A 22,815-nucleotide genomic window follows, 5' to 3' on the forward strand; every position below is an offset into this window, starting at 1 on the left:
CTTGAACGTTTGCTACGTTGCGGAATGGTTTGTCCTGAATGACACGTTTCCCCAAAATGTGGGGGTGTATTCATTACGCTGCTTCTGTTGCTAAACGCTTCGTCTGTTAAGCGTTTTGTAACAGAAACCGTTTACTCCAAACAGCTCTATTTAGTTATTAAACTGAAGTTGTTGTTCAGTCCTGTCTCTCCTCAAAAAATAAGCAAGAAGTTGGAAGGAACCCTGTAGACTTCACATGGATGAATTTATCATTTATGCGCAGCTTATGCCAAAAACGTCGGACTATTCCGATTGGAATGGCAACGTGTGGAAACCATACCCACTTTAAAAGCGTTTGAGTAAATGGTATATTTTGCGAAACTTTTGCAACAGAATTTGCGTAATGAATACACCCTTGTTACTTCATCCGGAAACATGGAGGCTGTCGTCTGTGATGTTGTTTCACCAGAGGATCTCTTGGTAAGTTTTATTCGACCTACATGGCTTATTTGGCGATTTGACCTAGCTGACATTGAACGTTTAATTTGGCCTTATCGGGGTATCATTTATTGGAAATATCGAGGCCAATTCAGTAGAACTAGTTACAGTAACGGAAACTAACGTTAGCTAGTTAACGTGACTGTAGCTTCTAACTAACGTTAACTAGCCTGTCGTTGTTGTTTGAATATTAAAGTTATGTTATACAGTGGTTATAGATAGCATTATTCGCTAGCAAGCTAGCCATGTTTTTGGAGATAGCTAATGAATCAGATGTGAGCGACAATACGAAGCTCTAGCTAACTAAGAGAACGTGTCATAAGCTCAACCATTATTGCAATTTAATAGCCGCCATTGCATCATTCACCATCAGCCATTATTGCTGGACATTTTTTTTTTGCAGAAATTTGAGAAGAAGTATTCTACAGAGTTGGCTAAAGGGGATTTGACCAAAGACACAAAGTTTGAGTATGCGTGGTGTCTGATCAGGAGCAAATTCCCAGATGACATCAATAAGGGCATCGTTCTGCTGGATGGTAAAACATCAATTGGACACCGACTCATTAGCTTAGTCACAGATATGATTGTGCATCTACCCGACTGTTATGATCGATGTCAATGCCAAACAGATATGGGACCAGGCTACTAACATTACACCCCCACCATTTAAACTGAAAGTGAACAGAGATGCTAATGTTTTTTTTCTGTCCCTACAGAGCTGGTTCACAAGGGTACCAAGGATGACCAGAGGGACTACTTGTTTTACCTGGCTATTGGAAACTACAAACTGAAGGTGCTGTGAATGTAGTTTTTACTGTGAATGTAGTTTTTACCCTTGCTACTGTCCTACTTGCTGTTGAGGGTCTAGGCTGGGTTACTGCAAAGCACTTAATGGGTGCATGCGATACAGTTATGTCTTAATTTGACCGTGTCCAGGGATTGATGTTAAAGTCTGAAAGGCACTTGCCCATCTGGCAAGTCGGGAGCGTTTTTTTGTTTCCCAAAGATTATGATCACTTGTCCGAAAATGTAAAATAGCTATTTACACTCTAAAATACATTGCTTGCCTTTTCCCCTACAGGGGAGGAATCAGAAAGTTCCGTGCTGGAATTCTTTGTCTTTTGGAACAGTTTTAGACTACTATAATTATTAGCTGTTTGGTTGTTTTTATCATCTACCCAATGGGGTAACCTCGAAGCATGTTCAGTGTACTTGCCCCAGGCAATAAGGCAACGCTTAATATCCATCCCTGATGTCACGCCACAGGAGTATGAGAGGGGCCTGAAATGCATCCGGATCCTCCTGAAGAATGAACCAGGGAACACGCAAGCTCTGGATCTGGAGAAGCTCATAGTGAAGGCCATGAGGAAAGGTGAGGTCTGAGTACCAGTCTGTTTGTGTTATCATGCCAACTCCTTGTAAATCACTGTCATGCCAAAGAATTCTCTAAAGAGTTGGCAGGAAAGCAGAAACAGACATGGCAACCAGGGTAGGGTAGAGTGGTCAATCAGGAGTTTTCTGTAAGATGTGTGTCACACACATCCATCAGCAATATTTGGTATTGAAGATTAATCTTCAATGTTATATGCATAGCAGTAGGTACAATTTAAGTCTACAGTCAAAACAACCATAGGTGTGTTTGAACACCTGGTGTAGTTTAACAGAAATGTTACGCTTTAAAAATGCGTAAGTATGAAATTTGATAGATACTCTACGGGGATTGGCTTGCTTGAATGTACAGTTGAAGTCTGAAGTTTATATACACCTTAGCCAAATATATTTAAACTCAGTTTTTCACAATTCCTGACATTAAATCCTAGTAAAAATTCCCTGTCTTAGGTCAGTTAGGATCACCACTATTTTAAGAATGTGAAATGTTAGAATAATAGAGTGATTTATTTCAGCTTTTTTTTCTTTCATCACATTCCCAGTGGGTCAGAACATTACATACACTCAATTAGTATTTGGTAGCATTGCCTTTTAAATTGCATAACTTGGGTCAAACATTTCTGGTAGCCTTCCACAAGCTTCGCACAATAAGTTGGGTGAATTTTGGCCCATTCCTCCTGACAGAGCTGTTGTAACTGAGTCAGGTTTGTAGGCCTCCTTGCTCGCACACGCTTTTTCAGTTCTGCCCACATATTTTCTATAGGATTGAGGTCAGGGCTTTGTGATGGCCACTCCAATACCTTGACTTTGTTGTCCTTAAGCCATTTTGCCACAACTTTGTAAGTATGCTTGGGGTCATTGTCCATTTGGAAGACCTATTTGCTTTAACTTCCTTACTGATGTCTTGATGTTTCTTCAATATGTCCACATAATTTTCCACCCTCATGATGCCATCTATTTTGTGAATTGCACCAGTCCCTCCTGCAGCAAACCACCCACACAACATGATGCTGTCATCCCCGTGCTTCACTGTTGGGATTGTGTTCTTCGGCTTGCAAGCTTCCACTTTTTCCTCCAAACATAATGATGGTCATTATGGCCAAACAGTTCTATTTTGTTTCATCAGACCAGAGGACATTTCTCCAAAAAGTGCGATCTTTGTCCCCATGTTCAGTTGCAAACCGTAGTCTGGCTTTTTTATGGCGGTTTTGGAGCAGTGGCTTCTTTTTTGCTGAGTGGCTTTTCAGGTTATGTCGATATAGGACTCATTTTACAGTGGATATAGATACTTTGCACCTGTTTCCTCCAGCATCTTCACAAGGTCCTTTGCTGTTGTTCTGGGATTGATTTGCACTTTTCGCAACAAAGTACGTTCATCTCTAGGAGACAGAACAGGTCTCCTTACTGAGCGGTATGACGGCTGCATGGTCCCATGGTGTTTATACTTGCGTGCTATTGTTTGTACAGATGAGCGTGGTACCTTCAGGTGTTTGGAAATTGCTCCCAAGGATGAACCAGACTTTTGGAGGTCTGCAACTTTTTCCTGAGGTCTTGATTGATGTCTTTTGATTTTCCCATGATGTCAAGCAAAGAGTCACAGAGTTTGAATGTAGGCCTTGAACTACAGCAACAGGTACACCTCCAATTGACTCAAATGATGTCAATTAGCCTATCAGAAGCTTCTAAAGCTGTGATGTAATTTTCTGGAATTTTCCTAGCCGTTTAAAGGCAAAGTCAACTTAGTATATGTAAATTGCTGACCCACTGGATTTGTGATACAGTGAAATAATCTGTTTGTAAAAATGACTTGTCATGCACAAAGTAGATGTCCTAACCGACTTGCCAAACTAGTTTGTTAACAAGATATTTGTGGAGTGGTTGATAAACAAGTTTTAATGACTCCAACCTAAGTGTATGTAAACTTCTGACTTCAACTGTAGCTATATATATTAGGCCAAAAACATTTGCTTGTCTCCCCAGATGGTTTGGTCGGCATGGCGATAGTTGGAGGGATAGTTGGAGGAGTCGGCCTTGGCGTCGCTGGATTGGCTGCACTCATTGGGATGGCTGCATCAAAGAAGCTCTAAACTATTTGCACAACCCTACTGCCAAACCCCTCCAGATACCCAGAATGCCTCAATATAACACTGGCTGAATTGAGTATAACACTCTCCTACCTACCTACCTACCTACCTACCTACCTACCTTTTCTTTCAATAAATATAACAATTAATCCTCCCTTTCCAAACGAATTAAAAGTGAAATTATATTTGGTAAAAGGGAACATTGAAGTAAAATGTTGGGACACAACTGTTTTTGTTGCTGTACTGAAAGGATGTAATCTTAACACTGTATTCATGAACAGAAGTTTTGCTAATTTATTCATTACTATTTGAGTTATTGTACGACAAGCCACCATTGCTCTATGCTGAAATCATTTTAGGAAGGTTTTGAATGCTTTTCTTCCGCTTTCCCTATTATTTTAACAGCCTCAGTATCCATACAGTTGAAGTCAGAAGTTTACATACATCTTAGGCAAATACACTTTAATCCTAGTAAAAATTCTGTTTTAGGTCAGTTAGGACACCACTTTATTTTAAGAATGTGAAATGTCAGAATAATAGTAGAGAATGATTTATTTCAGCTTTTTTTTCTTTCATATTCCCAGTGGGTCAGAAGTTTACATACACTCAATTAGTATTTGGTAGCATTGCCTTTAAATTGTTTAACTTGGGTCAAACGTTTCGGGTAGCCTTCCACAAGCTTCCCACAATAAGTTGGGTGAATTTTGGCCTATTCCTCCTGACAGAGCTGTTGTAACTGAGTCAGGTTTGTAAGCCTCCTTGCTCGCACATGCTTTTTCAGTTCTGCCCACACATTTTCTATAGGATTGAGGTCAGGGCTTTGTGATGGCCACTCCAATACCTTGACTTTGTTGTCCTTAAGCCATTTTGCAAGTATGCTTGGGGTCATTGTCCATTTGGAAGGCCCATTTGCGACCAAGCTTTAACTTCCTGACCGATGTCTTGAGATGTTGCTTCAATATATCCACATAACTTTCCTACCATGATGCCATCTATTTTGTGAAGTGCACCAGTCCCTCCTGCAGCAAAGCACCCCCACAACATGATGCTGCCAACCCCGTGCTTCACGGTTGGGATTTTGTTCTTCGGCTTGCAAGCCTCCCCCTTTTTCGGCCAAACAGTTCTATTTTTGTTTCATCAGACCAGAGAACATTTCTCCAAAAAGTACAATCTTTGTCCCTATGCACGTTGCAAACCGTAGTCTGGCTTTTTTATGGCGGTTTTTCAGCAGTGGCTTCCTTGCTGAGCGGCCTTTCAGGTTATGTTGATATAGATACTTTTTGTACCCGTTTCCTCCAGCATCTTCACAAGATCCTTTGCTGTTGTTCTGGGATTGATTTGCACTTTTCGCAACAAAGTACATTCATCTCTAGGAGACAGAACGTGTCTCCTTCCTGAGCGGTATGACGGCTGCGTGGTCCCATGGTGTTTATACTTGCATACTATTGTTTGTGCAGATGAACGTGGAACCTTCAGGCTTTTGGAAATTGCTCCCAAGAATGAACCAGACCTGTGGAGGTCCACAATTGTTTTTCTGAGGTCTTAGCTGATTTCTTTTGATTTTCCCATAATGTCAAGCAAAGAGGCACTGAGTTTGAAGGTAGGCCTTGAACTACATCCACAGGTCCACCTCCAATTTACTCAAATTATGTAAATTAGCCTATCAGAAGCTTCCAAAGCCATGACATAATTTTCTGGAATTTTCCAAGCTGTTGAAAGGTACCGTCAACTTAGTGTATGTACACTTATGACCCACTGGAATTGTGATACAGTGAATTATAAGTGAAATAATCTGTTAACAATTGTTGGGAAAATTACTTGTGTTATGCACAAAGTAGATGTCCTAACCAACTTGCCAAAACTATAGTTTGTTAAGACATTTGTGGAGTGGTTGAAAACGAGTTTTAATGACTCCAACCTAAGTGTATGTTATCTTCTGACTTCAACTGTATATGCTTTGATAACTCTAAATCTCTGTGTAATAGATAGGAATGTTTAGATTTGATGAAGGAAATGCATACATAAAGGATATTGTTATGTGTATGTGTTGAACCGTTTCAGTAAGTTTGTTGGTATGTGGTTCTGCTTCTCAACCAACAGAGCAGTGTTGTCTCAGCAATTTATCAGATGAAGCATCAAGCCGATAGTTTGCTTGAAGACCCATGCATTTAGCCTGGACCCAGATGTTTGTGTTGTATAGCTGACAGCAACCATATGCATTATGGCTATATAGCACAAAGAGATCTGGGATGAGGCTACAGTGAGGTCAGTCACTTGTAGAAGTTTTGTCATGTGCTGCTGGTGTTAGGCTGTAGAAAAGGGACTTTCAGATGGACTGTGGGGATACCCTTACTTGTCAGTGGGTTTGTCGTTGACTAGAAAGCAGTTTTGATACAAGTTGAACAAATCCTTTCCATACATGGCTAAAAGGTCTCGTTCTGCAGTATTTCTTTGATTTTGCTCAGTTTTACCAACCCGCAAGACCAGAATGCAACTAGGGGTCTGTTGAGTACAGAGCTGCTGATGTCACTTTCAGTGTAAGTCACAGTATTGTGCAATACAATATATATTAGATTTGAGCAAGAATGGAATCCGTTGGAATGTTTGCACTCAATGCACTGTAGCAATATAACCGAGTGATGTTTTCTTTCTGCTTATTGACTTTTTTGTTGTAGTGCCTAATAAAAGGCATGCTGCCAAATATAAATATGAGTATTGTAAATAAAGACAAGGTTGTAAGGAAATTACACAGCTCCCTTAATTCTTTGGTAACAATGAGGATTGAATTAAATTAAACCCACAATGTGGAACTAAACCAATGCTACAAAAAAATACTTTTTACAATATCCTTTTATTTTGAATTTCAGGGAAATGTATTTGAATCTCAACACACACCAGAATGTTCTCTGGAAGGAAGGTATACCTTTGTTTCTGGAATTGTGTGGTCAAGTATGGAGGGGTTAAACCACCTTCAGGTCCATGTTTTTTTCCGTTGTGCATTGCCTTTGTCCTTGTCCATTCCGTTAGTCTTTGCATGTTGTCCGTCATAGTAAACCAAAATAGGACCCCAAAGCTCTCCTCCTAGCAGAAAAACTGCAAGGGGGGAAAAACGAACCAAACTTGAACTTATTCAAATGCAAAAATCAAAATTATACTTCGAAAAAGTTTGAAATATAACCAAAAAAGCTCTCAAGCAAACACTCCCTCACAGCTCTATCACCGACACCTGTCTTTTTTCCAAACCGGAAGGGCGTATTCAGGCTGGTATGGCCGTAAGCGAGAGAACATCTCTTGGTACACTATATAAAGTCAAAGTGAGTCTGATTAACAGATGTTGCTTTTTCACATATTAGACAAGCAGCTTCAACTTTGTGTCACTCAAAAAGTGGAAGAAATTGCATTTACTGTAGCCATCACTTTGTAGCACAGATAGTTGGATGAAATACAAACAAACCTTGCTTACATTTCAAAGCGAGGGCACATATTTCAGCCTTGTGGGAAAAAACGGACAAAGGGTTTAAATTCGACCATGGAAAACACACTGCCATCAGACACCAGTCCAGTTCCACTAACCAGCGTTATTTCCTTTGATCATTTGAACAGGGTGAGGGAGCACAAAGCACACAAGCTGCATTCAGTAACAATATTCTTATTTGTCTTATAAATTAAAGGCAGTTGCTCCCTGACAACAAAAGGATCAATGATCCTATTAATAGGACAGGGGAGACTAGCCCATACAATATTAATTTAGTCAAATAAACATTCAGTATCAAATGATTACACAAGGCAGTGTTACTGATGAAATAATGCAAGAGCACGTCCTAGTGGACAAAAGGCGTACAGCACCTGGTATTCCCAGGCGGTGTCCCATCTAAGTATTAACCAGGCCCGACCCTGCTTAGCTTCCGAGATCTGGGTACTCAGGCTGGTATGGCCGTAAGCGAGAGAACATCTCTTGGTACACTATATAAAGTCAAAGTGAGTCTGATTAACCTGTCTAGGACTGGAAATTGCAGGGCGCCAAATTCAATCAACAAAAATCTCAATTCAATTTCAAGTATTAGACACCATTTTAAGGAAGCCGGTAACTCCCCTTTTTCTATTGATTCTTGAAACATAGCAAGAATGAAAGGAATCAATTTATCATTGAATGCTTTATAAAACTTGCTTATTAAACCATCATTTCCAGGGGACCTTTTGTCCTTATGTCACGCCCTAACCATAGAAAGCCCTCTGGGTTCTCTATGGTGTATAGGTCATAGCGTGACTAAGGGGGTTTCTAGCGGTTGTATGGTTCCCAATTAGAGGCAGCTGGTTATCGTTGCCTCTAATTGGGGATCATATTTAGGTAGCCCTTTTTCCCAACTGTGTTTGTGGGATATTGTTTTGTGTGAGTGCATTCAGCACCACGTAGTTCACGGTCGTTGTATGTTTATTGTTTTTTTTTAAGTTTTCACTGCAAATAATGATGTGGAACTCAACACACGCTGCGCCTTGGTCCGTCCATTATCACGACCATGACACCTTAAGGCTTTTAATAGTCTTTTATCTCAATTTCAGATAACTCATCATCACAAAAATCCCTGAAATCATTATCTATCTTCTTAGCAATGTTTGCTACATTGTCTAAGAAAAGATCCATATTGGAAGTTGGCTGGGCTGAAGTATACAGATTCTGATAAAACTGGGCAACATGCTGAGAGATTTCTTTTGGATTTTCATTGGGAGTATTAGTAATCATTAATTTACATATGGAAGTGTTTTTGCCTGGCCTTTTTTCTAAATTAAAGAAATATTTAGTATTTTTCTTTCCCTCTTCCATCCATTTTTGTCTTGATCTTACAAACGCTCCCCGGGCCTTTTCCTCGTAGATACAGTCTAACTGCATTTGCAATGATGATAGCTCCAGTAATTCCTGATTAGTTAGTTCACTGTTTTTAGTATAATCCATTATTCCCTTTATGATGTCATATTCTTTCTCTCTTGGCACGAGCAATTTCTTTCCCCATTGAAATAGCCAAAAGCCGTAATCAAATTTCTTTAGCTCCCAGTAACTTCCAAACGTATTCATAACACAGGCACAATTCCAGTATTTACCATTAATTCCTGCTACTTCCTTCTTAAATACTTAATTCTCTAGTAAAGTCTTGTTCATTTTCCAGTAACCTTTGCTAACTTTTTGTTGTTGACAAACCATGCATATTTATCTTTATTGAGATCCCTTTGTGGTCTGTTAAAATCAATGGTTCAATCGAGACTGTATCAACCTTATCAGCCATATCTTCAGATATCAACCAGAAATCAATTTCGGGATTGTATAGATAAATATTTGGTACTCCATGTAAACATAATTTTATCTGGGTTCTTATGTCTCCAAATATCTAGAACACCTAACCTTAAGGAATATATGTCTATCTCACAAACAGAATTGCTATCCTTAGGAGGCCATCTATGTCACGTCCTGACCTTAGTTCCTTTTTTTATGTCTTTATTTTGGTTTGGTCTATGCCTGAGTTGGGGTGGGCATTCTATGTTTTGTTCTATGTTTTGTATTTCTGTGTTTGGCCTGGTATGGTTCCCAATCAGAGGCAGCTGTCTATCGTTGTCTCTGATTGGGAACCATACTTAGGTAGCCTGTTCCCACCTGTGTTGGTGGGTAGTTGTTTCCTGTTTTGTGTTGTGTCACCTGATAGGACTGTTTCGATTTTCGTTGTTTCACTATTGTTAATTTGTATTTCAGTGTTCAGTTGTAATAAATTTAACATGGACACGTACCACGCTGCAGTTTGGTCCGATCTTTCATATTCCTCGTCCGAAGAAGACGACGATCGTTACAATCTATCTAGATTATCATGTAAAACTGTATTAAAATCTCCACCCCATATTACTTTTGCCAATGAAAATGTAGACATAATTTAACTTATTTTCCTCTCAATGTCTCTAAATAAAATACAGTTACTTGACTTGTTATTGGAAGCATAAGTTTTTACAACAATGAATTGAACATGGTTGACATCTACAAATGGTATAATCCATCTCCCTGTATTATCTGCTTCATGACTCAATATATGACCCTTAAAGTTGCCTTTTAAAAGAGCGACACCTGCTGACCGATTAGTACCAAATATCATTCCCCCATTGACACTTCCAAAACGCAGTATCTGTGGAACAGGCATGAGTTTCTTGAATGAAATAAAAGTCGGCACTCTTACCCTTACAGTACAAAAATAAAGATTTCCTTTTCAAAATATTACGGATTCCCCTGACATTAATAGAAAAAACAGAAATGAACATTTACTATCACAGTGACTATATGAAGAATATTAAACTTGTATACGTTCACATGAATCAGGGTCTCACAAAAAGAAAAGTTGTTACTAGTTGCAAATATAAACAGTCCTTTGCACCACGCAAGTGGTTGACCTAAATTATATATATATTTTTATACAATTGCAAATAACATTGTACCATATTGGTAAAAATGAATAACCATCTAGCTAACATTAAGTGTCAGTGCGAATTTCCCTGCCATAAATAAATATATATACATAAAATAAGTTTGGCTCACACAAACAATGCTCATTCCTCAAGAAATATAAAGTTTTATCAAATGCAAATAAAACTCAGTCCTGCACACCACACTTGATAAGTCCAGCAGTCAACAAACTAGGCGTCAGCGTGAATTTCCCTTCCATTAACAAAAGCCTTAGCTCCCGCAAAGTATGCACTTTTCCCTTCCTTCCTTGCTCTCTCAATTATCGGCCACAGACGATTCCGAGCTTCTGCAAATGTCCTTCACTCTTGCTTTGATGTTCTCATCAGATTTTTCTGCTATTCCATAAATTCGAAGATTCCATCTTCGACTATACTGGTCATTCTCGTTTACCTTTGACTCCATTTCAGTGAGTTTGTTCTCCTGCTTTGCAACCTGAATATTCAATGTTGCGTTCTGCTGCTTCAGAGTTTTTACTTCCTCAGCCCTGAAATCAATCGATTTCTTCAGGATAACGATACTGATAGTGTTCTTTTACACCAAATTCGTGATGTCATCTGCGCTCTCTTTGATTTTAGCCATGAGGATGCGGACGATGTTGTCCTGTAGCTGGCTCATTGATGGTTCACTTCTCAGCTTCTTTGGAAGTTGCTCCTTGGTTGGGGTATTCGGGTATGAATCGCATTCACCCCCTTTTTTTACACTGCAAGCATATGAGTGAGTTTTAACAATGCCTCTTTTCTCCTTGGAAGTTTCAACATCCATTATCTCAGCAACAGTTTGGTCATGTCCTGATTACATGCTACTAGCTATGAAGACGTTAGCAGGCTAACTTAACTACACACGCTGAAACTTTTCTATAGGTAGCTTGTTCGTTGGAAATTTCAATGGTTTGATTAATTACAAAATTATTCAAAATAGCTACATTGTATGGTTAGATATCATTTTTTGTGAGAAAAAAAAAAACGAATTGCAACTGCAGTCTAAAACTATAAACTTTGTGAGAAAACCCTAAAATTGTTCCTCAGCTAGAAATGTTACACCCTCTCATGTCGCCATCTTGAGCACAACCGGGCACTCTTGTAAAATAGATGTTTAATGTCAATGTGACTCCCTGTTTAAATAAAAGTTAAATACAATTTAAAAAAACATCAAGACAAACACAGGATATGGGGTACACATGGTATCACATTATTACATACTAGGCCCTACTGCACCTGCATTCCAGCACCATTCCAGCATCTGGAATTGACTCAACATGTTTGAGGTGGGGGATCAATACATGTGGGGGAAAAGGTGGCTGTCGAATGTATGATTCTGATATGTACAGGTAAGTTCATTGTGTGTGTGGGTGGGGCGTCCATGTTTGTGTCCTTACTCTGAGGTGTGTTTGAATATGAATGTGCAGCAGTGCTGTGATGTGTCCTATCCCATCCTTGCAGAGTGATCTTCCTTGGCCTCATCACATGTCTCAGTGGCTCCTCATTAGGAGGGAGGGGGACACTACCACGGGACAGACTCATTGCTAGAGATCAAACTTCAGACTCCCTCCAAAACCACTGAACCCCTCAACACACCGAAAGAGATTACAGTGCACACCCTTAGAGGGAGCCGGAACAGGATAACTCCCTCCAAACTCACAAAGACACAGAGGAGGAGGAACTATCCAACACCCAGGGAGAGAGAACGAGTGACCTCAGTCGAACACAGTCAGAAAGAGGAGGTGGAAGAGGCGTTAGATAGAGGAGGTTACCCCAGAGGCTATTCCTTCCTTCCTAAAGGGCTAGCCAGTCAGCCTGCCTGCTCTGATCCTCAAGTCAATTCTATTTAAACTCATGTGCATTAAAGATTTTTATTCAAGAATTGAAAAGTCCCATTTACTTAATGATCATTTTTCACTGTCTTCAACCCTCAAGAACCAGGGTGTCTGGGTCACCCTTTTACTGGGCAAACACAACTTGCATTCGTCATAGACTAGGCCGAAACGTTAATCTTTTAACCTTAATTTAATAAAATAATGCATTTTTATAGTGAACAAGAGTTGCGCTTTTTCCTTTTCTATGATGATTCATGTTTTTGGTTGCACCTCAACTCAAATTGGTAGAACACCCTTTTTTTTATTGTTGTCAAATAATATTTATATCTTTAAATGTACTAAGTAAATTATTAAAAGCATTAAAATTGTGATGTTTCCCAGGTATTTACACAACCTACACTTGCAAAGTGAAAGTTTATAGAAAAGTTCTGAAATTAAGTAGCAAACAGAAGAAAAGCAGAATTGAGTCCAATTATAATGCGAATAATTTAATGTTCTATGGTTCAATCCCATTTCTGAATGTCTGATGAATAATTAATATTGTTCCTCCTCTTCCTTGTGGCAGGCGCAGCAGCACACCGCCCTCCAAAGTCTGCAAAAAAATCGCCGGACTGCCCCTTTCCTTGCTCTGCATGGAACATCCAGTGTCACATCCTTGGTGACGTGTGGGGTGACATCCGGGATGACCACAGCAACATCCTCTGGAAAGGGAAAAAGAGGGACAGAATGTAAACAAATGCAAACCGTAGGTTCTAAACACTGGCCAGTTGAAAGGTTCTACTAAGATGTCATGACAAACGGCACCTGTCAGAGTGCTCTCTAAGTGTTACTCACCTGCTTGGATGTTAGCTGGCAGAGGGGCGAAGACGGCCATCGTGAGAGTCCTTTCTTCAGGTGTGACATCAACTACCTCCAAGAGGGAAGAGATGGGCTCTGCCTCTGTGTAAGTGGTGATGTCCACAACATTCAGGTGGGAAGAAGCCTGGTCTGCCTCTGTATTAGCGGTGATGTCCACAACCTCCAGGTGGGAAGAAGCCTGGTCTGCCTCTATGTTAGGGGTGATGTCCACAACTTCCAGGTGGGAAGAAGCCTGGTCTGCCTCTATGTTAGGGGTGATGTCCACAACGTCCAGGTGGGAGGAAGCCGGGTCTGCGTCTGTGTTATGGGTGACAACAACAATTCTGATGAGTTCTATTACTACAAGTCACCAAGATGTCATCAGAACAGGCATCTGTCAGAGTGCTCTCTATCATTGCTACTCACCTGCTTGGATGTCAGCTGGTAGTGTGGTGGAGACGGCCACCGCGAGGACAGGGGGGACTGGTAGGGTGGCTGCAAGGGGCTGGAAGCAGCTCTGCACCTCGTCCGCCACAAAGGCACAGACAGTGCTCATATAAAAAGGGCTCTGGAGGTCATCCGTGGAGAAGGACTGACTGATTCTCCCGAGGATCGACCGCACAGAGTCAAAAGCAGCAGCCCGGGAGAAAGGGATGTGAGGGGAAGGGTCTTTTAACATGCAGGAGAGCTTCTCCACTACGGCTGCCACCATGCCCACGGCCATCCCGCTTGTAAGGATTGGGTGCTCTGAATGGCCTTCCTCTGTCTGAAGCCACAGGGCCAATAGGAGCCTGGGCACCACCTCCACCACCACCTGAGATGGGCTGAGCAGGTTGCTACGGGGCTCATTGGACTGCTCGCCCAGAATGCTCCTCACAGCTCTCTCCACGATGCTGTGGACCTTAGGATCGCTGAAATCAACAAAAAGGAGAAGACAAAGCTAAACGATGTGCAATGTTCTCACATAGAACACTGTCTTAGTCTGTTTCTGCGTAGTTCCAGATGTGTAGATAAATGGATCAAGTCATATGCAGGGCAGTACATGGAACTCACATGTCAGCTGGCGAGGTGGGGTGCATGGAGCGGCGGAGCTTGCAGATTGCCTCGTGCTCTATGTCCATCATTTTTAGGCAAGTGTTTACTTCCCAGGCCTGCAGTGTGAAACAGGAAGTCCCATTAGTGTAATTTCACAACAGATCTATCCTGCTGTACTAACTAGTTGTTGAAAGGCTAGTAAAGAGCTTACTAACTTGTAGTATGTCTCTAACTCTCATTCTCTTACCAGCCGAGCGAGGTCGTTTCCCTCCTCCAGTGTTTCCTTCCACACCCTTCAAATAAAACACAGAGCAATTCAACTATCCTGGCTCCTGATTTTTCTGTTGTTTATTTTACCCACACCTCCTGGAGTGCTGCTGGTGGCAGGGAATGGCAGTGAAGGTGAGTGCTGACGTGGTACTCACCTCTCCCTAAGGGATTTTTTGCCCTGAGACACCAGCCAGTTGCTCATGTGCTCCGTGGTGACAAGGGGCGGGACCTGGCCTTTACTCTGAAGCAGCAGATAGTGGACCATGAGCTTCTTCTGCAAGATGAGGTAAGGTGTGAGACCGTGCCACGAAATACCATATCATGTGCTTTCAGAAGGGCCTCTCGCAACATTTCACAACTGCTCATGCCTGACAATTTGCAAGTGATATTAAGAACTCTTATGACCAACTTCTCTAAACTGTCTTGAAATACAACTCTCTTTCTGATGTTTATGTTTTTGTGGGATGAATCTTACCTGTTTATTGTAATATGTTTCCTCCCAGCAGGCCTGCAGAGTCTGAAAATAAAGGCTGCTTCTACAGAATTCCTTTGAAGATAATGAAAATAATTATGCTTTGTTATGCACAGGCATTTACAGATTGCTAAAATTAATTTCTCCTAAGATTACCTTTGTGGGACCATAAGTGAACTCCGGAATGCAGCAAACCCTATCCATGGTAAGATGGGGAAGAAATGCAGCGCTATAGATATACGGGATGCTCTAGAGATAACAGGAATGACTTAAAGTCGCGAATGATCAATGACTGGAGTCGTCCAATATGCTGCACTTAGAATTGAGTTGTAGGCTACGTTTGGCGCAAAATAGAATGTTTACATTCTATTGCCATGGAGAAATGGAATGTGTATAACCTGTATAATTGGGTATGCTTCTATGTCTTTATTTCGTGAAAGATTAAGCTCTTTATTATGTCATAATGTGTATATGAGGACGTAGGAGCCCGTCCCAATTCATGAAGCGATTATCCAGGTGCATGTTGCTTAGACCTACTAATCCAACCTTGGTTTACAAGTAAAATACATAGATTTGTATAGGCATATATAAACAATCGACCACATCCATTTAAAACTGATTGTCAATTGAAAATGTGGTTGTTGTGTTATCCTGTTGTGCGCCTTGAGTGTCAGTTCCCTTAAGCACATTATTCCAATATTTCCGAGCTCTGAATTGACACAATGAACACTTTTGCAAAGATATTCGGTTAAAAATAAGAGTATGAATGACAATAAACGTATAACTTGGATTGTATGCATAATTGTGTAGTAAACAATATCGCTCAGCGTGGGAACTTTGGTGTTTGGAAAGTATCCGTTATAAGTCTCCATGGCACGTATCACTTCATTGTCTTGTTGGTAATAGTAAAATTGCATGACAGTCCGCATTGTAATGGTCTAACAGGTGATTTTCATTTGGTTTCTCACATTAAACACATTTGAGAACGGAATTGCTTGCAGTTGTACCTATGATGCACAGACACACTAAAGCTGTACAGTGTATTTTGAATAGTCAGTTTCAATTATTTGCAGATGTATTCCCTATTATTTACAAATCAAAAGATGTAACATTTGAAATGAATGTGGCAGAACAGTTTAGCATAGAGTTCCTGTGGGAGTCTTCTCCTTCAGTCTTTTTGCCTCCTTCGTTCGTCTACTCCCGATACCAATGTACAACTGAATAAATCCCGCACAAAGAAACGTACAGAATGGCTGACTAATAAAGCCCAACTAATTATAATCACCTCAACACAGGTGTAACAAATAAACACATAAGGAGGGGGAGGAAAAAGAGTCAGTGGCAGCTAGTAGGCCGGCGACGACGACCGCCGAGCTCCACCCGAACGGGAAGGGGAGTCACCTTCGGTCGGAGTCGAGACATTGTACCATATTTGCAATATCACAATATATACAGTACCAGTTAAAAGTCTGGACACACCTACTCATTTAAGGGTTTTTCTTTATTTTTTTACAATTGTTTACATTTTAGAATAATAGTGAACACGTCAAAACTATGAAATAGCACAATTGGAATCATGTAGTAAGCAAAAAAGTGTTAAATAAATCAAAATATATTTGATAAGGAAGATATTCCTATTTGGTAAAAGACCAAGTCCATATAATGCTGAGAACCAACAGTCCATCATTACTTATGACATGAAGGTCAGTCAATACAGAAAATGTCAAGAACTTTGAACGTTTCTTCTAGTGCAGTCGCAAAAACCATGAAGCGCTATGATGAAACTGGCTCTCATGAGGAAGACCCAGAGTTACCTCTGCTGCAGAGGATAAGTTCAGTAGAGTTAACTGCACCTCAGATTGGAGCCCAAATGAATGCTTCACAGAGTTCAAGAAACACACACATCTCAACATGCACTGTTCAGAGGAGACTGCGTGAATCAGGCCTTCATGGTCGAATTGCTCCATTGAAACCACTACTAAAGGACGGACACCAATAATAAGAAGAGACTTGCTTGGGCCAAGAAACACGAGCAATAGAGCTTAGACTGGTGTAAATATGTTCTTTGGTCTGATGAGTCCAAATGTGAGATTTTTGGCTTTCAATGTGTGTGTAAAGAATCCAGGGTGTTTAGTTGGGTCTACTCTTCATTATAAAACTATTTGTTGAATGGTTTAAAATCCGTCAGAAGCTGCTTTCAATTCATGGTAGCTCTGAATAAGTCTTGACGGAGACAGAGCTTGTTTTGCAAAGGAAAGTGAAAAGGACTGAGGGAAAGTAAAATGTAAAATACATGGAAAGGAACATGGAAGAAGCTCAAAGAACATTGCATTTTCAAGATCATGTAACATCAAACATAACATCAAAATGCATCTTATATTCCTGCCCTTACAGAAAAACCACATGATTTCAACTAACATTTTATGTGAAAACATGTTTTGGAACACAACGTGATCATGGAATCATGGAATCACACGTTGCTTTACATGTTATCACATTATCTTCACATAATATTACCTGAAAACATGTTTTTGGAACACTTCCCATGTTCACATGTGAAATTCATGTGGTTTTTGAGTAAACGCCCTGCAGTTCCTCACTCAAGGTTCTTAATAATGCTTTAAAATGCACATGTACAATAGTGCATGTGTAATGGGTTGAAAACAAAGCCACTAAAAACAGACACCCATTTATTATACCCCCCCCCCCCCCCCCCAATTTGTTTATGTATTTGTCTTAATTAATCTAAATTGTATTTTCTTCATACTTTAGCGTTAGCAGTCCATCAGGCCAATAGATGGCGCTGTTGCACTGTTGTAGCAAGAGAAACAGCAAGTTCTGGCCAAGCGCTCACCATTCTGCAGAATAAGGATCAGAACTTTACAGAGGTAAACTGTGTCTGTTCTTTTTACTATTACAGGCATGTAACAGAACTTCCAAACGTTCAAATATATTCACAATATGTAATAACATGCTATTTAACAACTTTGTCAAGATATTATCACGTTAGGAAAGGTTTTGCTTTGTGTCGAACTGAGTGAGGAACGTGATTTACATTGAGTGAGAGTATATGTTAGCTTGATGCTAGCTGAGGTAAAAAACGATTTATGAGTCACAGAGACTATTTTTTACTGAGTAGCTTACTTGTACTGGATTTTGTCTAGAAGATTTTTTATAAAGAATCCATTTGTTAGGGATTTCTGAGTTCGTTTGACATGTTATTGGTTTTGTGTAAAATTGTGCTCACTAGCTGGTAAACTGGCCGAGCACGCTCAGTCTGGTGGACTTTTAGTGCATACAGTGAGAGAGACGATTTTCTATAGGTGCCACTATCTTAAAGCTGAATGTATTGTTGTCAGTTTTCTATAATGTAGCGGTATATAGAAAAACATTCAGTTATTTAGTTTCTATTGTATGAATGTGAAATACAATGTGGTTTTCATGTGAAACCATACACTAAGACAGGGTTATTTGTGGAACATTTTTGAATTCTGCTTTAGGTAAAGTGCATTTATGTTGTGTAATTTAAAGTGTGCACTTGTTTGATGGGAATATTTTCAAAGTACTAACAAGAAAATAGACAATTGAACAAGAGAAAAAAAACCTTCTCCATATAAAGAAAGAGGCAGAACTTTGCAGAGTAAACTTGTGTCCGTTCTTTTTACTATTGCAGGCCAGCTCAGCTACACATGCACTCTGTCTGCACACGCATCGACGCATGCACATACACATGGACAAACACACACTAATGTTCTCTCTCTTGTGTTTGTCAGCAGTTCATCGTGGCCCTGTCATTCGCCTCCTTCACCAAAGCTCAGTCAGGGACCTACATGAAGAGTGCCATCACTCAGAGAGACACTTTGACCTGTCCAGCTCTCTCATTGGACTCATAGACGGCAGCTTTGAGATGGGTTTCAACAATAACATTGAGTTGCTTGAAAATTCATGTATTTAAAACCAGATACAAACTACAGTATGATAAATTTTTTGTTGTGGTTCAATCAGAGTCTGCTCTCAATACTGTCCATTTTTATAGTTGTTCCTATTAATTGATTGACTGGCGATTGTCCATAACTCTACTGTCAAACCCCTAACATTGCTATGTTGTTGCAGCCTAGTATCCAAACTGATATGCCATTTTTAGTTTTTTTTTTTTAACTGTGTTTATAATTTGCGATTCCTGGCTACTGTAGTGTTGTGGTTTCTTGCAGGTAACCTGCTGTTCCTGGCTGTGGTCAGCCATTTTGGGGCGAAGCTGCACCGGCCCAGGCTCATTGCTATGGGCTGTTTCCTCATGGCTGTAGGATCCTTCCTCACAGGCCTGCCACACTTCTTCATGGGACGGTAAAACAACTGAAATACTGGTTAAACTTGTACTTGTAGAGATACTCCAATGCGGAGGATAGTTTTACTTTAGAAATAAAGAAATGTATCCAGTTGTTGATTAATCTCAGTTAACTTAGAACTAAAGTCTTGCGTAATTGGTCAGCTGCTTGATTATGTTTTGGGGCCATACATGTTAAGAGAAGGGATTAAGAGATGCTATAACTGTGACGTGGTAAGGTTGGACCCAGGCGCAGAGAAGAGACCAGAAGATGAAGCAGTGGTTCCAACCAGTGTCTCCACTCCTCAAGGGCCCACTTAACTGCCAAGAGCTCCCGGTTGCCTACGTGGTAGTTGCCTTCCGCTGGTCGAGAACTGCTTGGAGAGAAAGGTGCATGGGTGCAGTTTCTTGTCCTCCTCGTTTGCTGTGAAAGGACCGCCCCAGCTCCGGTGTCCGAGGCCTCCACCTCTACCACAAAGGGACGAGTAGGATCAGGATGAACGAGGAAGGGTCCGGAGGTGAAACGTCCCTTGAGCTCTATGAATGCCCTGTCAGCCTCGGGATTCCAGCAAAAACCTGCTTAAGTGAGGTGGGACAGGGCTGTATGTGTTCCAGAAGAGTTTTTGGGGAAGATCAGGATGTCGTCGAGGTAAACAAAGACGAACCGATTCAACATTTCCCTAAGAGTGTCATTGATCAATGCCTGAACGACTGCTGGTGAGTTAGATATTCCGAAGGTCATGACTAGATACTCAGTGACCACTGGGAGTGTTAAAGGCAGTTTTCCACTCATCTCCCTGATTCTCACCAGATTTTAAGCGTTGCGGAGGTCCAGTTTGGTGAAGAATTGGGCTCCTAGGGCCAACTCCAAGTTTGGGTCAGAGACAGAGAGACAAGGGATGCGTTTAGACAGGCAGCCCAAATATGATATTTGTTCCACTAATTGGTCTTTTGAACAATCACAGTAGATATTTTCGCATCAGCTCTTTTTCAGAGCATATCTGATTGGTCAAAATACAAATTACTAAAAAAAATGGCTGAATTGGGCTGCCTGTCTCAACGAAGCCATAGAAACCTGGACATGCTCCAACTGAAATGTTCCCTCCTGTCAGTACTGATGTTGAATGGCATTAAATACACTTTTTTTGTTCTCTCCCATCCCCTGTAGGTTTGTTGAACATGAGTTGATATGAAACTCCAGCACACTGGTAGCACTATAGATGTGTGAGTATAACTTTTCCAGGTGAGTTGAACCTTCCTGTGGGTGCGGTGGGGACATTCCTGGAAGGTCTACTAATGAAGAGGTATAAGCTAGACGGTGTCTGGAGCCCAGCTGTCTTTCGTCCCCTCCTTCATGGCCTACCTCCTCCTCCCTCTGCAGTCTGGCACTAAGTGTGACAACGTTCAGGTGGCTGGTCTGACCGTGTCCTACAACGAGTAAATATGACATCTGATTGGTTGGCGGGTGGGTTGATAAAAACAAAAGTTTTGATCAGTGGAATATGAGGGAGAGTTAGACCAAAACACACATGGGCTTGTGCCGGTGCTCCCTCTTGTGGGAATATACAGTATGGTTGTTACTGAGCCAGGATTCCTGGCTGTTTTGTCACTGTGCCTATGTCAATGATAGTTCAGCAACAATTATTTAAACATCATTATTACCAGCCATTTTCTCTGTCCCCCAGGTCTCCTGGTGTACGATGGCAGCCTGTTGTCAGAGTGTAACAGAGACTGCTCCTGCTTGGCTGGGGAGTGGAACCCTGTGTGTTCAGACAATGGCATCACCTACACCTCCCCCTGCCTCGCAGGCTGCTCCAGCTCTACAGGTTATGGCAAGAACACGGTACCAATACTATTAATGTACTGAGTGTACAAAACATTCACAGGGATGCTGGCCCATGTTGACTCCAATGCTTCCCACAGTTGTGTCAAATTGGCTGTATTGTCTTTTGAGTGGTGGACCATTCTTGATACACACGGGAAACTTTTGAGCGTAAAAAGCGTTGCAGTTCTTGACACAAACTGGTATCCCTAGCACCTACTACCATGCCCCGTTGAAAGGCACGTAAATTTTGTCTTGCCCATTCACCCTCTGAATGGCACACATACACAATCCATGTCTCAATTGTCTCAAGCCTTACAATATACTTTTTAACCTTTCTCCTCCTCTTTATCTACACTTATTTAAGTGGATTTAACTAGTGACATCCATAAGAGATTATAGCTTTAACCTGGATTCATCTGGTCAACATATGTCCTGGAAAGAGCAGGTGTTCTTAATATTTTATACACTCAGTGTAACTCATTGCCACTGAAATAAGTTATTTTCAGCCATTAACTGGGGCCAAGTTGAGGCCTTATCTAAGTAAGAAGTTGCTGATTGACAATAAAGTATTATTTTGATATATGGAAAAAATATGGTATGCAATTCCTATGTAGAGAAGCTTCTCTCTGGTAGTTGTTCAATATGACCTCAACTTTTACAGGGCACTCTTTTTTTCTTTCTTTTTTCTCTTTTTTTAATGAACAAATATCATCAAACAAAAGAACAAACAAGCATAATAAAACTTTTTACATTGCCAGGAATCCTAAACAAACAAATCATATTCATTAATAATACAACAAGTTTTAATTGCCTTTTTGTTTTTCATTTTAGTTAAAGTGGTGCCATATTGTTTAAACTCATTTATAAATTGAAACAAAGTTAGGTTTTGATTTAGACCATTTGCATTTGTGAATATGAAATGTACCTATTATTGTTAGAATTTCTGAAATAAATAATTATATCAAAACCATTATAGTACCTAACTTTTTTTGTAACAAAATTCTGTATTTCAATCCAAAACATTCTGCTATAAATACAGGTAAAAAACAAATGCAAAATGGTCTCCTTCTCCATTCCACAGAAATCTGTTATATTCAATATTCAGCTTGTGTCACGCCCTGACCATAGAGAGCCCTCGGGGTTCTCTATGGTGTTTTAGGTCAGGGCGTGACTAGGGAAGTTTCTAGGTATTATATTTGTATGTTGGTGTGTGTGTATGGTTCCCAATTGGAGGCAGCTGATAATCGTTACCTCTAATTGGGGATCATACTTATTAGTGTGAACTTTTTCCCACCTGCGATGTGGGATATTGTTTTGTGTGAGTGCCTATGTTCGCTACGTGGTTCACGATCGTTATATCTTTGTTGTTATTGGAAGTTTCACTATTATTAAAATGTGGAACTCTACTCACGCTGCGCCTTGGTCTTTTTTTAAAAATTTTAAAAATTTATTTAACCTTTATTTAACCAGGTAGGCAAATTGAGAACACGTTCTCATTTACAATTGCGACCTGGCCAAGATAAAGCAAAGCAGTTCGACACATACAACAACACATAGTTACACATGGAGTAAAAACAAACATATAGTCAATAATACAGTGAAAAAAATAAAAAAAATAAGTCTATATACAATGTGAGCAAGTGAGGTGAGATAAGGGAGGTGAAAGCAAACAGATATATGTATAAATAAATAAAAATATAAAAAGGCCATGGAGGCGAAGTGAGTACAACACAGCAAGTAAAATAAAAACAAAAAAAAAAACACTGGAATGGTTGGTTTGCATTGGAAGAAAG

The 22,815-nt window shown here is 40.4% G+C and overlaps 1 protein-coding gene and 1 long non-coding RNA gene across 2 annotated transcripts; both read left to right on the forward strand.

Moving 5' to 3' along the window:
• The first annotated feature begins 82 nt into the window (after nucleotides 1-82).
• LOC129868756 (mitochondrial fission 1 protein-like) lies at nucleotides 83-6,694 on the forward strand. Its single transcript, XM_055942975.1, has 5 exons — nucleotides 83-459; nucleotides 881-1,013; nucleotides 1,194-1,270; nucleotides 1,744-1,849; nucleotides 3,847-6,694. Exons 1-5 carry the CDS (start codon nucleotides 343-345, stop codon nucleotides 3,951-3,953), a joined length of 540 nt encoding a protein of 179 aa, XP_055798950.1. The 5' UTR covers nucleotides 83-342; the 3' UTR covers nucleotides 3,954-6,694.
• A 10,996-nt stretch (nucleotides 6,695-17,690) lies between these two features.
• Nucleotides 17,691-22,380, forward strand: LOC129868758 (uncharacterized). Its single transcript, XR_008761808.1, has 3 exons — nucleotides 17,691-17,761; nucleotides 18,647-20,634; nucleotides 20,883-22,380. It is a non-coding gene; the product is annotated as an uncharacterized LOC129868758 (long non-coding RNA).
• Nucleotides 22,381-22,815: the final 435 nt, after the last annotated feature.

This window comes from Salvelinus fontinalis, chromosome 13 (assembly GCF_029448725.1).
Source record: "Salvelinus fontinalis isolate EN_2023a chromosome 13, ASM2944872v1, whole genome shotgun sequence".
NCBI classification, from domain to species: domain Eukaryota; kingdom Metazoa; phylum Chordata; class Actinopteri; order Salmoniformes; family Salmonidae; genus Salvelinus; species Salvelinus fontinalis.

Coding starts and splice junctions, on each gene's coding strand:
- LOC129868756 (XM_055942975.1), top strand. CDS start 343: ATGGTATATTTTGCGAAACTTTTGCAACAGAATTTGCGTAATGAATAC. Junction 460..880: donor TTTCACCAGAGGATCTCTTG/GTAAGTTTTATT, acceptor TTTTTTTTGCAG/AAATTTGAGAAGAAGTATTC. Junction 1,850..3,846: donor AGTGAAGGCCATGAGGAAAG/GTGAGGTCTGAG, acceptor TTGTCTCCCCAG/ATGGTTTGGTCGGCATGGCG.